The sequence below is a fragment of the Strongylocentrotus purpuratus genome, unplaced genomic scaffold, assembly GCF_000002235.5.
Source record: "Strongylocentrotus purpuratus isolate Spur 01 unplaced genomic scaffold, Spur_5.0 spur5_scaffold_13, whole genome shotgun sequence".
NCBI lineage: Eukaryota > Metazoa > Echinodermata > Echinoidea > Camarodonta > Strongylocentrotidae > Strongylocentrotus > Strongylocentrotus purpuratus.
In genome coordinates this window covers 12199044-12217241 of record NW_022145598.1, presented here as the reverse complement: position 1 = coordinate 12217241, position 18198 = coordinate 12199044, and the positions used below count along the sequence as shown (strand labels likewise).

At 37.4% G+C, this 18198-nt stretch overlaps 1 protein-coding gene across 1 annotated transcript; it reads right to left on the bottom strand.

The window, feature by feature from the left end:
* Positions 1-1389: 1389 nt before the first annotated feature.
* On the bottom strand, positions 1390-16015 carry LOC105438797 (lactadherin-like). The gene is made up of 7 exons (XM_030983518.1): positions 15973-16015; positions 14833-15006; positions 13214-13536; positions 11782-11938; positions 9758-9975; positions 1778-1927; positions 1390-1616 (listed from the first exon to the last, which is right to left on the bottom strand). Exons 1-7 carry the CDS (start codon positions 16013-16015, stop codon positions 1473-1475), a joined length of 1209 nt encoding a protein of 402 aa, XP_030839378.1. The 3' UTR covers positions 1390-1472.
* Positions 16016-18198: the final 2183 nt, after the last annotated feature.

Genomic DNA, 18198 nt, shown 5'->3' with positions numbered 1-18198 from the left:
AAGAGAATGATTTGGAAAACGTTGATTTTGTAAAAAAAATCAAATACCAGAAACGGTTAAAATATGTAATTACATGAGAAAATATAATTTTGAAGATACTAAAGTGTCTTCCTTCCTCGCTCGCTGACCAAATTTTGACAGCAAGTCAAATAAGGGCAACGAGAGGCCCGAATATCCTCACATTCGTGTATCAAGGTCATGACCGAATATATCACTTTTTATTTATGTACATTCGGCGGGAAGGTGCCCGCATACAGTACTTTAAATAGTTTCTAGTGTGTGGATTACAAACAAATTTGTTACCAGTTTGAAAATGTCTTCTCTTTTTTATTCTTAAATGTGCCCATACGGGTGTGCATATCACTTGACGAGAGCCAGAGTCATGCAAAATTAATAGTCTGTAAAGACTTTGGGATTTGAGAGAAACTTTTCATTTCTTAAGAGTGTACCGTGACTAACAAAAAGTTAAAATAACGCTGCTCCAGAGAAATGTATTTCTATGCATTTTGAAAAGCGCTGGAAAATTACCTAAAACTTACATCCTTCGTAGAAATTAGCAACCGCACTGGCGTTGCATAAATTATAATAAAAGGGGAATGTGTAGTAATGAGGAAGACAACGTGCTATAGTACTTGAAAGAATACGGGTTCATGCAGGGGATCTTATGGGCTCGTAGCCATCTCTCAATGTGTCAGATCGTATTTTGCTATTGAATTCTGATGTCCACGGGGGTAGTTGTCCTCGGAGGGTAATTGTCATCGGGGGAATTATACTCGGGGGGTAATTATCATCGGGGGTAGTTGTCCTCGTGGGGTAATTGTCCTCAGAGGTAATTGTCATCGGAGGGGGGGGGGGGGGGTAGTTGTCATCGGGGGGTTATTATCCTCGAGGGTAATTTCCTCGGGGGTAATTGTCCTCGGGGGTAATTGTCCTAGAGGGTTATTGTCCTCGAGGGGTAGTTGTCCTCGTGAGGTAATTCTCCGGGGGGTAATTGCCCTTGGGGGGTATTGTCTTCGGGGGGTGATTCTCCGGGGAGTAACATTCCAGGGGGTAATTGTCCTTTGGGGGTAGTTTTCCGGGGGGTAATTTTCCGGGGGGGGGAGGTGATTTCCCAGGGGGTAATTGTCCTAGAACCGTAGTTGGGATATATAAATTCCAAACGGGAATAGCCAATCTGTCGATTTTAGTCAAGAAACTTTGTTTCATAGCTAATTTAATATCTTAACCTTGAAAAAGAGCTATACAACATAACGAGTTTATTATTCACAATGTCATCACTTTAGACTCGATTCCGGCCGCGACAACGATCACTGAATATTGTAGGGTCGCATTGCTTCCAATATGTTCATTTGAACCAAATTCATGACCCCATACCAAAACTTTGTATTACCTTTATGGATAAATTAATAAATAAGTATATAAATAAAAGAATACAAAAGATTTGATGAAACATTAAATCAACTCGTGATGGTTCAAGTGTTGATACCAAGTACTTCGAATCTCACAGCCGCCCGTCTAGCAAATGTTACAAGATGTAACGTGACGTACCGTGCGGCTACTGGCTCAGGAAACAGTATGGTCACATGTGTGTCAGCATCAAAATTTCCTGCATATGTCTGAAAAAGAACGAAAGCAATGGAAAAAGTTTATTTATAATAGGAAATTGGAAAAATAGTTTAGTATACAAGTTATAAAAAAAACATGGATAACCAAGGAAGATGATAGATTTGACCAGAAGAAAATTGGCCTTTTCCGGAAGTGCGAAAATGATACTCACTTTTTGTACCCCGCAATGCTTTTCTAAGGCAAAGGTCCAATTTATATTGTCTCTTGAGTAGGAGATTCGGAATGACGTAGCCCATTGGTCAGATATGGGCCGTCCCTGTGTGATAACACCAGTTACCAAAGTATCCTCGCCGAGATCGACCTTTTGGTGATTTAAATGATGAAAATAGGACAAATATTAATATATCCGATGGCAGATTATCTTGCGTTTGATAACAATAGTAATGACAAAAAAACATATGAACCTTTTGAACACATGTTGCTTTCAATATGAGCAAACCGAGAGAGCTGGTCAGATTTGAATGATAGCGATAGAGAGATTTTTTGATTGAAGGTTCGCCTTTTATTTTGAAGTTTGAAGTTTGACGTTTATTAACAACAGTACATGTACATCATAAAACAAAGTATACAAGGCCAAACAATGAAATAAAACATGTACATACTGTCGAAAAAATGAATTACTTCAAAGGCTTAATTGATGCTTACATAAAACACATTTATACAAAAGTTCAAGTTGTGGCTAAAAGAAAAACAAAAGTTAGCACAAGTGCTAGTCGAGATCGGTTTTCTCTGTTTACTATACAAGTATAAGTATAATAATTTATTGTCCTTTTTAGGAAATTGGTTTCCACTGGTTACAGAGTATTATAATACAAATATATAAATGAAATATTACAGGTCAGTGATAAACATACACATATGGTAAGCATACATAATGAATGAGATAATATATATATGAGTAAGCCACGGTATATAGGGTGGTTATAGAGATGATGTCAGATTCCATTTTACAAAATATGAAGCTAAATCATTTAATATGATTGATTATTCAATAGTAAATCTTAAAATGATAATAAATAAATATATATATATTTTTTTTAATGATTATCATTATTATTGATTACCATTTTCAGTAGTATAATTATTACTGACATCGTTCATACATCAATAGTGTATCTCTTAATTACTATAGCATTATACTAGTTCCTACAATTATATTGTATCCATTCGAAATACAAAACATTACTTACTGCTAACATAACAGATAATTTATTTGTTCATCAGTGAGAGTATTACGAAATGAAAAGCTAGTTTTTTGTTCTAATCTTCGGAGGTAAGCTATTCCAAAGCTTTGGTCCAACAAAAGAAGTACTGAATGTACCGTGTGTCGTCCTACACATTGGCAAGGGTAGAATTGCATTTTCTTTTTCTCTTGTTTCATAAGTATGGTGTACAATCTTACAATAATCTAATAATGTGTGTGGCAAATTTGTACTATACAAATCATATACAAATGTTAAAACTGCTAGTGATTTCAAGCAAACCAAAAACATCCAATATCCCCAATTGTTTAAAATAAAGGTCAGGAGGATGTTCTCAATGATGAAAATGAAATGGCTCGCACCGCCATCTTCTGAGCTAAATGAATACAATTCAAGCGAGATTCATAATGTTTTATTTAGGGCGGACTTCAAGAGAGAAATCCCGTTTCCATTGTAGGTCGAGTCCGACCAGCCCTTAAACTTTGTTATATATTTTTTTATTACAAAAAAATTGTTTTGTTTAATGCCTCTATTTTGTACATCGGTGTTTTTTTTACAGCATGTATCCTTGTATCTTATAATATAATCATCTAAGTTGTCAGGAGCTCTGTTAAGGTGTTAGTTGTCTACAGACTTGACATGTTCCAGGTAATACTATTTGAATCCAACTCTCCCCTCTCTCTCTCTCTCTCTCTCCCTCCCTCTCTCATCTTTTTCCACCTTCCACTTTTCACTGTGCATTGTTTACATTATCATTTATGATGAGGATGTCACCTCAAGCTGTGCTTATAACGGGCCCTTTTTTTCGATGTATGACTTTATGTGACCATACAAAGGTAATACAAAGTTTTGGTATGGGGTCATGAATTTGGTTCAAATTAACATATTGGAAGCATATGCGATTTTACAGTATTCAATGATCGTTGTCGCGGTTGAAATCGAGTCTAAAGTGATGAAATTGTAAATAATAATTTGTTTATTTTGTATAGCGCCTTTTCAAGACAGATATTACTTTAGATTTAAAACAATATTGTTGTTTATTACTATAATCGACCGATGTGCTATTCGCGTTTGGAAATTACACATCAGAGCTGCGATTTTCATGGTCGCAGCTACAATGGAATGGCCATTTAAAGCACTATTTGAAATTTATAGGAAGCGCCGGTACTTGTTTGATTATTCAATTTCTCAAAAGCAGAAGTGTTTTAGGGGCAAAATTTTCTAGTGCTTAACCACAGGGGCGTCAAAATATATCAACATTTTAAGGAATTACTATTCATCCAATTGTCAACATTTCCAAAACTTTGCATTATCTTTAGGAGTGATGACATAATGAAATCAATTACAGGGCCGCCGCAGCACTCCCACGGTCACAGAAGTCACAAATGTTAGGGTAACCGCACGGCGTATTTTGAATTTGTGGAGACAGAACACTTGCGGCTGCCTTACGGCCTTTGATGTGGTATGACGCACGGTCGCCTTATGCCTGGATTACATTTGGCCTACGATCAGTCTACGGAGCCTTTCCCGTACCCCCTTTTCCGTGCGGCCTCCGAACGAAGGCAGGAGGCGGTCGTGAGATTTTCGTACGGATTCACGGGCTCCGCGCCCTCTACGATTTTGTTTCGCAGAGAGTTATACAAATTTGAAAAATGGTAAGCCCGTAGTCATGTCGTAAGTGTCATTGCACAATCCCCGCACGGGCATCGCGCAAACGCACTATTTTTCGGTGAACATGGAGGAAGAAAAAAAGAGCTTAAAAACGGCACGGCGGCTGCACGGTCACCGCGCCTTCTCCGCGAAACCTTTGCACGGAAGCTGCACGGGCTCCGTACGATTTCCGTACAATCTCCGAGCAGCCTCTGTACGGATTGTAGATAATGTAAACACAAACATCGTAGCCCGTAGCCTCTTACGATATCCCCAATTTTTTTTTGACAAATACCAAGTCAGACGCGAGGTAGCCGCAATGCCACCGTACACTCGACGTATGGTCGCTGTGGAACCCCTCTACGGAATGGCTACGGCGTGTCTAATTGTCCTTTTGCTATTAAAGGCGAATCTCGAAAAGGAAAAAAAAGTTATAACTCCGCATTATAATCCTTCGGCGACCCGTACGGCCTGTAAAGACAAAGATACGCCCTAGGCCTAGGGCGAACCTGAGGCCATCACAGATTATTCGCGGCCGCCGCAGGTATCTCTTGATTTTGGGGGCATACTGCCGCCATATCCTAGCCGTAGAGAAAATGGACGTAGGCATTATTCTTCAATACTTCTCCGTCATTATTTGCCAAATGATAAATACATTCACATACATGAATAAATCGAGCGGAGATGACCTCACCCAATACTATAATGCGAAGCTGATCAGCGTTTTGTATAGTTTTTGTTACTCCAAGAGTTCATACGAATATAGAAAGCATCAAACATTATATACCTCACTTAAGAAATCCAGCCATCTGATTGGTCGAATTGCATTCATAAACTTCAACTGTTCCTGTAAAATTCTCGGTAACCATGCATAAAACATTTCAATATTTTAATAACCATGGTTATTAAAAAAAGTTGGTCAGCGTCCATGGTTTCCCCATAGGTTTACATGTTAAAAAATGGTTTGAGCGATGGAGGATGCCGTATGTGTGCGAAGGATTGGTCGGTAATTTCAATACAATTGAATCTCGATCGATCTTACCGACAATTTTATCTTGCATTGTTGACATGAAGACGAAAATAAACTTCCAAAAACAAAAAAACAACATCTGCCGATAGATCTTGATCTAAGTTCGTGCCAATATGCATTGCAAAAGTAAAAGAAGAGTCCGTATATGGAGCTTTTGCGAAGCATTCATCACACGCGAAGCCGGTTTCAATCCATTTTAATATATATATTGGAGAAAACTGCCAAGCATGTTAACGGCGGGCCATAGCCGAGTGGTCTAAGCGTTGGTTTTCGGTACACCTTTTGTTGTACGCAAGAGTTCGAATCCCGTCTTCGACAAAAATGATAAATATTTTTAATTTTTCATTTTTTAGTCTATTTTTTTCGGCATATAAAAGTATTAATGACTGCTAGTATTAAAAACAACATCTGCCGATAGATCTTGATCTAAGTTCGTGCCAATATGCATTGCAAAAGTAAAAGAAGAGTCCGTATATGGAGCTTTTGCGAAGCATTCATCACACGCGAAGCCGGTTTCAATCCATTTTAATATATATATTGGAGAAAACTGCCAAGCATGTTAACGGCGGGCCATAGCCGAGTGGTCTAAGCGTTGGCTTTCGGTACACCTCTTGTTGTACGCAAGAGTTCGAATCCCGTCTTCGACAAAAATGGTAAATATTTTTAATTTTTCATTTTTTAGTCTATTTTTTTTTCGGCATATAAAAGTATTAATGACTGCTTTAATATTCGAGAAATAGTTGTTTTCATACGCTCTCGGGAAGGTTAGAATTGGGCTATTCCCCTCGGCAAGCCTCGGGGAATAGCACAATTCTAACCTTCCCTTGAGCGTAATAAAACAACTATTTCTCTCAAAGCAGTCATTAATACTATAATATTGACTGGCTTAACTTTCGGGAGATACCACATATATTGCCCTCACAAGACCCATATTGCCCTCGTCTTTGACTCGGGGCTATATGAGTCTAGTTTGGGAAATATATGTTGTATCTCCCTCAAGGTCGGTCCATATTATATAAATAATTCATGACCTTAAGGTAAGTTGAAGGCGTGTTCAAATAAAGCAAAGATGGCCGAGCTTAATTCGTACACATGAAAAATATCATATTACAGTCAGGGGCGTCGCTAGAGCTTTTTCAATGGGGGGGGGGGGGGGGGGGTGTAGAGGCCAACGATTACCGAAAAAACTAGCCACCTATTACCGACAAAATTAAACGTCCCAATATCTACAAATTTAACCCTATAAACCCGGGGCCGAAGGATAAATTGTTTTTCCTATGGACTATCTATAGTACTCGACGACATAAAATAATATACGAATTATTTCGTCAACTTAGTCAGTATCATAGCTATATATTTTAATGCAGGCGCGGAGCTAGGATCTTATTTTAGGGAGGGGCGGTAGTGAGCAAGCAAATCACTTAAAGAGCGTGCAAAGCACGCTCATTAGGGGGTGTGTGTGATAGGCCTTTATTGTACCGTTCTCGACTGTTAATCCTTGTCTGAATTCAGTGTACCATTTTCGACTCTTAATTAGCCCTATTTGTCTGAATTCAATTACCCCCTCTCGCGCGAAGCGCGGAAGCTTTGACGTTTCCTTAAATTATTAGAGAAAAAGCAGACGATTCGGTGTACCGTTCTCGACTCTTAATCCATATCTGAATTCAGTTCTCCCCCTCCCGCGCGAAGCGCAGAAGTTTTGACGTTTCATTAAATCATTAGAGAAAGTAGACGATTCGTTGAACCGTGCTCGACACTTAATCCTTGTCTGAATGAAGTTTCCCCTTCTCGCGCGAATCGCGCTAGCTTTGAAGTTTTCTTAAATTATTAGAGAAAATCAGACGATCCGGTGTACTGTTTTCGACTCTTTATCCTTTTTGGAATTCAGTTTCGCCCTCTCGCGCGAAAGCTTTGACGTTTCCTTAAATTATTAGAGAAAGCAGACGATTCGTTGTACCGTTCGTGACTCTTAACCCTAATTAATTTTGTCTAAATTCAGTTTCCCTCCGCCCGCGCGAAGCGCGGAAGCTTTGACGTTTCCTTAAATTATGAGAGAAAGAAGACGATTCGTTGTACCGTTCTTGACTCGTCTAAGTGTGGTTTTCCCCTCCCGCGCGAAGCGCGGAATTTTTTGGGTTTCATCAAAATATTGAGAAAGGAAGACGAATCGTCGCATTGTTGACTCTTTTAAATTTTAAACCTCTGATTTCTTTAGCTGATATTATAGGAAAGTGAAACTTCGAGAAAATACTAGTATTGTAGTTGTAGTTACTCTTGAGGTCGTCACAGCGGATAAAAAGTCACAGTTCGTAGGGAAAAACAAATTGTCGGCTGACCGACAATATACAGTGCGTCCCAGAAAAAACGAAACCGAGAAGTATCGATGTTCTATCATAAATTAATCACAACTATAATTAATGAATGTTTGGAAAGCTTAGAGTCTCCTCTTTCATGTGATGCTACTCAGATGATGCATATCTCGTGCATGAGTGATCAAAAGCAATTTGAAGGAAGGAAACCAAAAAGACATTTGGCGGGCGGTATCTGAATTTCGAAGAATAATTCACATTTCTAAAAAATTGAGTTTCTGCCCTTTCATATGACACCTCAATCAGGAAAAATGAGCGAGAAATGACAAAGTTCTGTTTGTTTAAAGTAGTGCTTGTATTTCCATAATTTTATTAAACGAATTCGTTTTCACTGGCTGCCTGCCGAATCAATAAACGAAATTAAAGATAAACTTGAGATCTGGTAAAAAAAGAAAATGAATTCTCACAGAATCTAACGAATCTTACACTGAATGTTCAAGATTACAAATAAAAGTCATGTGCCAAACAATTTTGGAAGAAAATGTATACTGGCTGAGTAATGAGCATAGAAAGATAAGGAAATCAGAGTAGTACTAGCCCCGACACCATGTGTGTTGTCCCATATACATTTTTCTGTGTAAGTGATTGTTACTTTACCAAGACTCTGCCAAATTTTATGATGATTTTGATGACTCCAGAACCTTGCATTACACACCATTACTTACATGCTATATGATCAACTTTTCTGATCCATTTCACACCTTTTCTTTCACAATGCAATCGCATTACCACAACTCAAGTTTATCTTTAGCAAAAGATTTAAATCCGTTTCGTTGACAATCAGCCGTAGACGAGAGTCTTCATGCATGGCTGATTGTCAACGAACGGAGTTAAGTCTTTTGTCAAATCTGCTTTTTTGCTACAGCAGACACCAAGTGAAAACGAATTCGTTTGTTAAAATTATAAAAATGTAAGGGTTACTTTAAACAAACAGAACTTTGTTATTCCTCGCTCATTTTTCCTGATTGAGGTGTCATATGAAAGGGCAGAAACTCAACTTTCTAGAAATGTGAATTCTTCTTCGAAATTCAGATACCGCCCGCCAAATGTCTTTTTGGTTTCCTTCCTTCAAATTGCTTTTAATCACTCATGCTGAAAGAGGAGACTCGAAGCTTTCTAAATATGTATCATTCATTAATTATGGTTGTGATTAAGTTATGATAAAACATCGATACTTCTCGGTTTCGTTTTTTCTGGGACGCACTGTAGGCCTACATCTCACCGACTTCAAACTTCTGCATTGAGGATCGAACAAGAGTACCGACACAGCTGACCCGACACAGCAACATATTTACCTATGTCTTTCTTGCTCCCTTGACGAGACGACTCCACTCAACAACTCCCCTCTCTCTTTTATTCCCACTCATCCTCTCTCCGGCTCTTACCTCCCCTCTCTCTCCTCTCTTTCACCCCCCGTTTCTTTTGTTTCCCTTTTTCTTCTTTTTTTTCTTTTTTCCTTTTCTTTCTTTTCCTTTTTTTCCTCTCCTCTCTCTTTTTATTTTTTCTCTTTCTTTCTTCTCTTTTCTTTCCTTTCTTTCTCTTCTTTTCCTTTTCTTTTTTCTTCTTTTCTTTCCCTTTCCCTCTTTCCTATTTTCCTCCCCCTTTTCTCTTTTTTTTCCCGACGGCAGCGCATTTTTACCGACAATATCCTGACAGGTGGGGGGGGGGTTGTCGCCCCCCCCCCCCTATGGAGACGCCCCTGATTACAGTATGTTATTCTTTATTTTATTCATACTTCTAATCAGTTGGTTCATACAAGGCCAGGGCTAAGCAGCCTATCACGAAGAGAAGTTAGATTTGTATGCATTTTAGCTGTACACAAATTATTTGTTGATATCATCTCAACGCGCATTTAGACATGCTAGAGCAAAATTAATTACCTTAATCCACTCATTGTTGGCTGCAGCGGCGGCAACCCACGCACCGGCGTTTCCTGAAACGACTACGGCATTCAGTCTTCCTCTGTAAGCTTCATGACCGGAACTCCAGATCGATGACGAGGTCAGACTAGAGTCTGGTATACGGCCATCTTCCACGCCAAGCCCCTCGCCTAGGACAGGAGGATTGCAACCGAATTTCGCTTCGAAGTTCAGCGACGCTGCACAAAAAATAACACAAAAAGACGAAGACTACTAACTGACCTTGTAACTAACTTTCTTACATTTCCTACTTACTCGCAAGGCAAGGTTATCTTTTTAATATATTTGTTCATGAATGTAATCCGGTAATCTACTCTGGCAACAAGTTATACAACATGTTAATAAGAACAAACAAGCAAGGAGTACAAAACAAAACAACAACAACAACAACAAATGGAGAAGGAAACAAAAAAGGAGATTTATAATCGAGGAATGGTACGGATCTGAAGGCCGGCTCACATTATGCCGAATAGGGGGTACCGCAATCTACGTTAAGCTGCCGATTGCAATATTATTATTCCCGCCAATCATCGTGTGTTGCTTTCATTTGTCGCTGATGAATCCGCTAGCGACCGCAGACGGCCGAAATTATCAGTCGCGTCCGTCGGCAAATTTTCAGCATTTTGAAAAGTTTGTGGGGGCAAAAAATCGTTGCGATTCCGTCATTTGCCTCTACTATGTGAGCCGGCCTTAAGGAAACTAATGATTATTATGATTATGAAAATATAGGTGTGTTGATTTTTCGCGTGGTAATAAAAACACCTGCCATGGGTAACAAGAGTTCCTGTATTTCTTGAGCATTCGTGTGACAGGATGCTCTTGTAATCACCTATAATATTCATGTTTTAACAGATGGGGGTTGGCCTGTTCAACCCGCGACATTTCGTTACCCAAAAGAGAATTCTATGTTGATGGAAAAGAAAGATTATTTATTCTTAAGGGTAGTACATTTCGGCAATTGCCGATTAAATTAAATTAATCTTTGCATACGCGCTTGACTTAATGTGATGAAATAATCACCGTGTTCGTTGAAATCTTAAAGAAATGAAACCCTACCACAACTCGCGGGGCCCACTATTGGATAACGTCGGGGGAATTATTTGCTTACACCGGACAATTGCCGCTACCAACTGACATGTTTAAACATGGCGAACGCAGGGAAATTCGCTGGCCCACTTGGACATTCCTTGAGTTTGCCTTCGCGCTCGGAGAGCATTCAGATGAGAAAGATTTAGGATGGATGCGTTAAACCCATCGCACGCTGTACGATCAGACAACAACCCCTTTTCTGGAAATATTGCAACAACATTTGATAGAAAAATTCAAACATGCACTAAATCCCAATGATCGAGGATCCGTAAAGTAATATTAATCATCAAATCTAAATTTCGAGGGATTTTAAACTTTCTTGAGGATAACCTAAATCGGCTCTGACTCGAAGTGACGTCAGGCCAGTAGTGAGATTGTCTATGATTTGAAGCCATAAGGCTTTTATTCTGTCTAGAAGAATTAAATGCACTAAAATTCCACTTGATACTATTTTTAAATTGGGAAGATGATGTTTGTTTAGATTTCCGTATTTAATACAATTGCCATTTCTTCGAAAATCGATCGCAGGAGGATGGTGTAGTATGCGGTGGGGCGGTTCTCCTGAACGTGGTAGAGGGGCGATCAGAAACTTTCCAGAAGCTATTGTGAAAGGTTGGCCTTGTATAACATAAGAAATGATATATACCCTGGGGTTTAGGAATGATAATATTTTGAAACAAAAAGAAGATTAAACTATGCTGAAAGTCACATGCATTACACACAGAAATGGGTGAAGGGACTGCACACAAGTGTTTCGTCCAGAACTTGAAAGTTTTGACCATTTCTTGTAGTAATAGTCCTACTCCCACCAACCTTTGTCATCAATTCGAGGTAACCCTTTTAATTGTACCAGAAGCAAACATTCTCTTTCGTTAACAGTCTTACTCTGCACTTACCTATGGCATCAGTTAGAGGTCCATACCCATATAGTTCCATCCTCAAAGAAATGTCACCTTCATTGGTCTTTGGATGGATCCGGAAAAAGCGTCCAACTACCGGCCTAGCAAGCGTGTGAGTCACATGGCTATCACGGTCATAATTTCCCGGAAATATCTATAAAAAACATATAAAGTTATGAGAATGATATTAAGTAATATTGCAAAGAAAATTCATTTTAAATGAGGCTCATCGTTAGTTCATAACCCTATACGGCATGTGTATTTATATAATGCTGACCGAATCCTGAACAGTATTGTGTAAAATGAAGAAGAGCTACCTGAGTTCCTGCGCTCGGGGGTTGTAGAAACCTCCTCATCAACATGGTTTGCTGAACATTGTGTTGTAAGGGTTTAATAATGATTCTCGTTTGTTTTGATATGCATAGGCCTATATTATGTATATTGCTATCTTGACTTTTCGTCTGCCCATTATACTTCTTTGTTACCCATTATACATAAAACTAGAAATGCATGGAGTTCCTTTTCACCAGTTCTTTTTCCCCAGTTTTATAACTTAAAAATAAATATGACACTTAGGAAACTTATTGATAATTTCCATGAACCTTGTTAACTGCATGATTTTTTTCTCTCCAGGAGAGCTGCGGTAAATTAATTTTGTGCATGATATTGATAATGGAATATGAAAGATTTGTGTTCTTCTTGTTTTAAATCATTTATGTTTGATCCTTCGCTTTTTCTTACTTTCTTTCATTCCATGCTACACTGGAAGTCTTTTCTTTCTTTTTCTCCTCCTTGTCTTTTTTGTTTTCCCTTCTTGAGTTTCTCTCCCAATTTATAACAAAAATGTTTTATTGATGGGATATTTGGTTCTGTATTAATTATAAGATAACATTAGGTTGTAATTTTTATATTGAATATTTATTTCTAAAGCAGTTTACGCTTACAACCACTGGAACTGAAAAGGGGCTTTTTGCTACCGGTATTAGGTTAACATTTTGTGTCCCTTGCATTCAAGTGGTTTTACTATCCTTTGTTTATACCTGCCCAGTTGTCTGTTTTCTTATTTGTTATGTCCCTTCTTTATTGCCAAATAAAATATATAATATCAATAATAATAATACTTTTAATGGTATAAATTACAGTGGGACCTTGGGTTATGAAAACATTGTTATATCAACTTTTACTTCAGCAAGGCAAGACAATCGGTTTTATTCCTAACTGATATATATTGTTTTTTGTTTGTTTTGTTTGTTTATTTGTGCTGGTTTTTGCAGCCAAGGCACAACAAAGCTGTATTATAGCAACAAATTTTCCATAGTTTAATGGAGTTCCAACGAGGTAACACTTGTTTATCTCTGGACACAAAGACCACTGATTAATTTCTTTTTTTAATGTAATTGAGGATATACAGTTTGTGAATTACATGTACCTCAATTGATCCAGTGTATACGTTCAAATAATCAGTCCAAGCCACGTTGTCAAAACTAGACGACAAGGTGTATGACGTCACCCACTTTCCAAAGAGTTTTCCACCCTGAGTCGTTATGGCCGTTACGATATAACTGGACTCAAATTGGACCTGCATCCATTGGTATTGGTCGGACGGGTTTGCAATCCAGGCTGTCTCAGAGTTCAGGCGGCCAAAACGGCTGCAGAAGGACGCCGAGATGCAGGATGATTCAGAGAAAGCCGAATCGGGAAGAGCACCACTTTCAAGGCCGAGTGGTTGACCAGATATATTACACGGGTTTACTGTTGGAAAAAAGGCCAAGAGATAATAAAATCATATTACAGAGTAGAACGACAAAGGCATAGAAGTGCAAATAAAATACGAAGGTGACAATTACATTTCATCATAGCATAAAAGTCACAAGTTGTTATAATATCCCCTAACCTCTCTTTAGATTGTATAAGGATATACAATCTCAGGTGATACTAAAAAAAATCACTATTTTTGCAAAATGTACAATTTTTCAAATGTTTACAAAGAAATCATATTAATCAGCATCAGTGCTTTTGTATTTCGCGACAAATATTTCCATTTAAACAATGTCATGAACCTGTATTTATAACTTCTTTTAAGAACCAGACGCAAAAGAAATTATTTCAAGAAGGTTTTGAAGTAAATTATGAGTTATGTACTTTTTCTATTCATTTACATGTCAATCAATATGACAAGCAATATACTATAGGAAAACACAAGGCATTGTTTTAAAATAAAAATTAAAATTGTATTTCGTATTCAACTCTTATATTTAATTTAGATTATACAAAAAACACTGAAGACATTAGATTACATTGATGCGTATGCAAATGATATTAATTTTAATTCTTGATCCCTTTTTCTTTACCGATAAGTGATGTTAATTTGAGAGCTTGCAACAAAACGTTCAGGCGCCAGGTGTATTTAAAAATGTTAAATGATGTTATTGGTACAATGTTATTCAAATATTGGTGTATCATAATCTACAGTTTTTTAATTGTGCGTACATTTTTTCCTTTATTATTATCTCTATTTTTCTTCTTTTATTTGAAATCCAACCTGAAGTTTTGGTTGAAATAAAAGAATGTAATAATAATTAGAGTTAGAAAAAGCTACGCTTACATAGCAAAAAATGATCGTAAAGTTAGTATTTTTTACATGAATTACTTTGAAATTCACAAGACCACTAGGGCATACCATTACAGGTTATCAATGAATTTTCATCAAGGATGGTCGAGCATTTTAAAAGATGTTGCCAATCAAAATATCTCTCCATTTTGGAGGACTCACTGTACGTGTAGAGCACGTTTTAATTCTAGAAGTTTCACTGATGAAGTTACTCTTTTAGTTACTTTTTAGACAAGCAATAACATTAGTATTATTATCATTATTATTATTATTATCATCATCGTCGTCATCATAATCATCATAATTATCCTTATTGATATTACTATCATTATTACTATTACTATAAATAGTATTATATCATTATTATTTGCATTACTTTTTGTATCACGATTACTTTCATTATAATCATTATTATTATCCTTATTACTATTACTCACCGGGGCAACACACAATGGATACACATTCCCTCTCGGTTGTCCGTCCAACTTTAGTCTCACTGTACCAGCAGTCTGTGATGTTTGTGGCGTTGGCAGGGCATATCACTGATTCGGCTTGAGCAGGAGTATCGACGGACGAGGAATTGTACAGTGGACCACTCAACGTCGCATATACTCCTTGTTCAATAAAGTTCATGTAAAAAGTATGACACAAAAGAAGTCACAATGATATGTTGAAGAAAATAATTGCGAGCCACAACAAAAGATTAACTTTGTTGGGTAGCACAATAAACTGATTTGTGATGAAATACACCATATACACTTTGGGTAGGCTCCAGAAACAAGAGTTTTGAAAACAGGAAATGATAAGAGATGGATTCAGGTTGAAGGATGAGAACATCAACTATAACATGGAATTTAAATCTCCAGTTTGACCAGAATATATATACTCCTGAACATGACACCAATATATGATGATTCGTTGAAACGAAAGAGTAATTACATCAATAAATAAATTCAAATAACTTAACAATAATTATGTTTAAAAAAAAAAACAGACGATGTATGATAATATTTGTAAAAAGACTGAAATGCATCAGATGAAAACAAGTATTATTGAGATAAATTAAATAATTGCAATGGCAAATGAACTCCGTAATTTAAAAAATAAAACATTACCATGAAAACCAGAATCCGTAGCTTTAAGTCACTATATCTGAATAGTTTTTCTCTACAGATGTGAGAGTCGGACAATAAACAAAGAGGTTGAGAGAAAATTAGAGGCCACAGAGATCTGGTTATATTTATGAATACTAATTTAGAACTTTCCTCAAAACAGAAGGGCTTGAAAATGTCTTTTTGTGTGAAAATAACGACCGTTAGTTGTCGAATCGAATTTAGCGAGCGCGCTCGTTTAATTAAATTGTCTGATTTTCAGACCCGCGTACCGATAGGTCGTACGATTTGTGCTGCGTAAAGATTTATTCAGCTTCATTTTGGCCATTACTGATATGGGTTATTGATGTGGAAAAATGATCATGACAAATGCTCATGTCAGTCAGTCACACAAAGTTCTACAGAATTTGATTTTGGCTGCAAAAGGGGAAAACTACCTTTAAGATGATAACGATAATGTCTTACCTTCAAACCCTAGATACTGACATGCCAATTGGGATAGGTTCATGTTCCAACGCTCTTGATGTATCAGCACGTACGTGTTTGGACTGGAGCGGGACGTTATAGCAAGTGTTCCTTCATTTATCCTTTCACCAAGAAGCTTTAGCGAATGGATGGTTACATCTATAGAGTTTACAATCAATATGTGCCAGATATGTTGGGGGGGGGGAGAAAGAAAATGAAACTCATTATTAGTGACTCGGTAAAAACAAGTTTTAAACAAGACGTTACGGCGATGTAAAATGTCTAGTTAAATATTTAACTTTCTCAGCTCTCCTCCCATCAAACCTGAACATACAAATTGGTGTTACGCAGGCCGCTTAATTGACTATTATTAGTCATTAAGTACTCAAACCTCAGTCGTATTAGAACACTTTTTATGTTGGTGTTAATGCAATTAGTGAATAGTTGCTGAACGATCTGTGATCCACCACTCCTTTATTTACAGGCCCATCTGCTCTCCTCCCATCAAACCTGAACATACAAATTGGTGTTACGTAGGCCGCTTAATTGACTATTATTAGTCATTAAGTACTCAAACCTCAGTCGTATTAGAACACTTTTTATGTTGGTGTTAATGCAACTAGTGAATAGTTGCTGAACGATCTGTGATCCACCACTCCTTTATTTACAGGCCCATCTGCTAAAAGGAATAATGGGATGTAAATACATGTATGTAGTTAAATTGAAACATGAGTTCCTGTTAAACAAAGCGCAGGGAAATGCCAACATACAACGAAAGAGGTGTCCCTATATCTGTACACTAGGATTACTTCAATGCATGCAAAATAGATTAAAATGACATTTCAATTAGCTCTTCATCAAATCTTTTTTGTTTGAGTCCCTGTGGAATCCCCCTCGGAATGCTTGAAGAACCACAGTGGATCATAATAAGGGAGTTTACAGATAGCACATGGTACAAATGACCCCAAATATCCACAGATCTTTTACACATGGAGAAGTTCCACTTTGAGCATCTTAAAATAATAACTGCCAAAGTCCTAGATGTGCTTCATGAATACCTTTTGATTGTTCTCTTGAAAAGAATACTTCCGCCTGCGTATCTTAGAATGTACCGTTAGTGCATCAATTAATAATGTTACATAACTTTCATGAGCGCATATCCAGTATTCATCTCTGTGGGTTTTACCATTTTGGTACAAATGACCTTTATCTGCCCATGCGCAGATTGTATCTATGAACTGGCTTATAGCAAAGACATGGAGAAATACGTCAGTGTGAGTCAAATTAAAGTTTACACCTAGAAAATTGCTAATTATTTTTAAAAATCATCTATGAACAGTAAATTATCACACATCTTTATGAAATAGTGTTTTATCCCAAATCATTTCGAATCATTTGTGTGTGGTATGTGTTCACGCTTGGATGAACAGGAGACATTGTTTAAGAGAGTACAACAATCGACTTGCGCCATAAAAAATGCTTATGTAATGTTTGAATGAAACAATTAGGATTTGGGTAATAATTCGGTCTTTGAAGATCCAAATTACATCCCTAAAAAAAAATTATGCCACACATATCAAATATCAAAGAACATTTTTTTTTTTTGGCGCGCGCGTTTGTGTGTGTGTGTGTGTGACTTTGCTTTTGCAAAACGCATATGCAATGCATCTTATTTGATACATTCAATTCATTCTCTCACTATAATACTTTTGCGTAAGTCAATTTTTCCCTCTCGCAAATAATGCCTCCTGTTTATCCAAGCGTGAACACATACCACACAAAAATGATACCAAACGATTCGGAATATATTACAATCTTTCAAAACATGTATGATAACATCTCGTTCATAGCTGACTGTTTAAACAAATGACAATTTTTGTTAGTGTAAACTTTGTTTTTACTCACACGGTACATGGACTTATACGACCGTATTTTTTATGATTGTGTTCATCATACCACAAAAAAACAAGTAGATTATTTCAATTACAGGCAAACCTGTCAACTAAGGGCAACCAATAGAATACTGGCCACTACAAACCGGAGGCCTTTGTAGGCAGGCTCTATACCACACTTCTCTTCCTCAAGGGAGACAATATACATGGCGACTGTAGACAAGTGATTCATATGTCTCTGTCTTCTCGCAAGTGTCTCAATGTAGACAAGTAAAGCGACATGCACTCTTATCTTGCCATGCTCGCTCTCCTCACAAGGACATGCATCTCTATG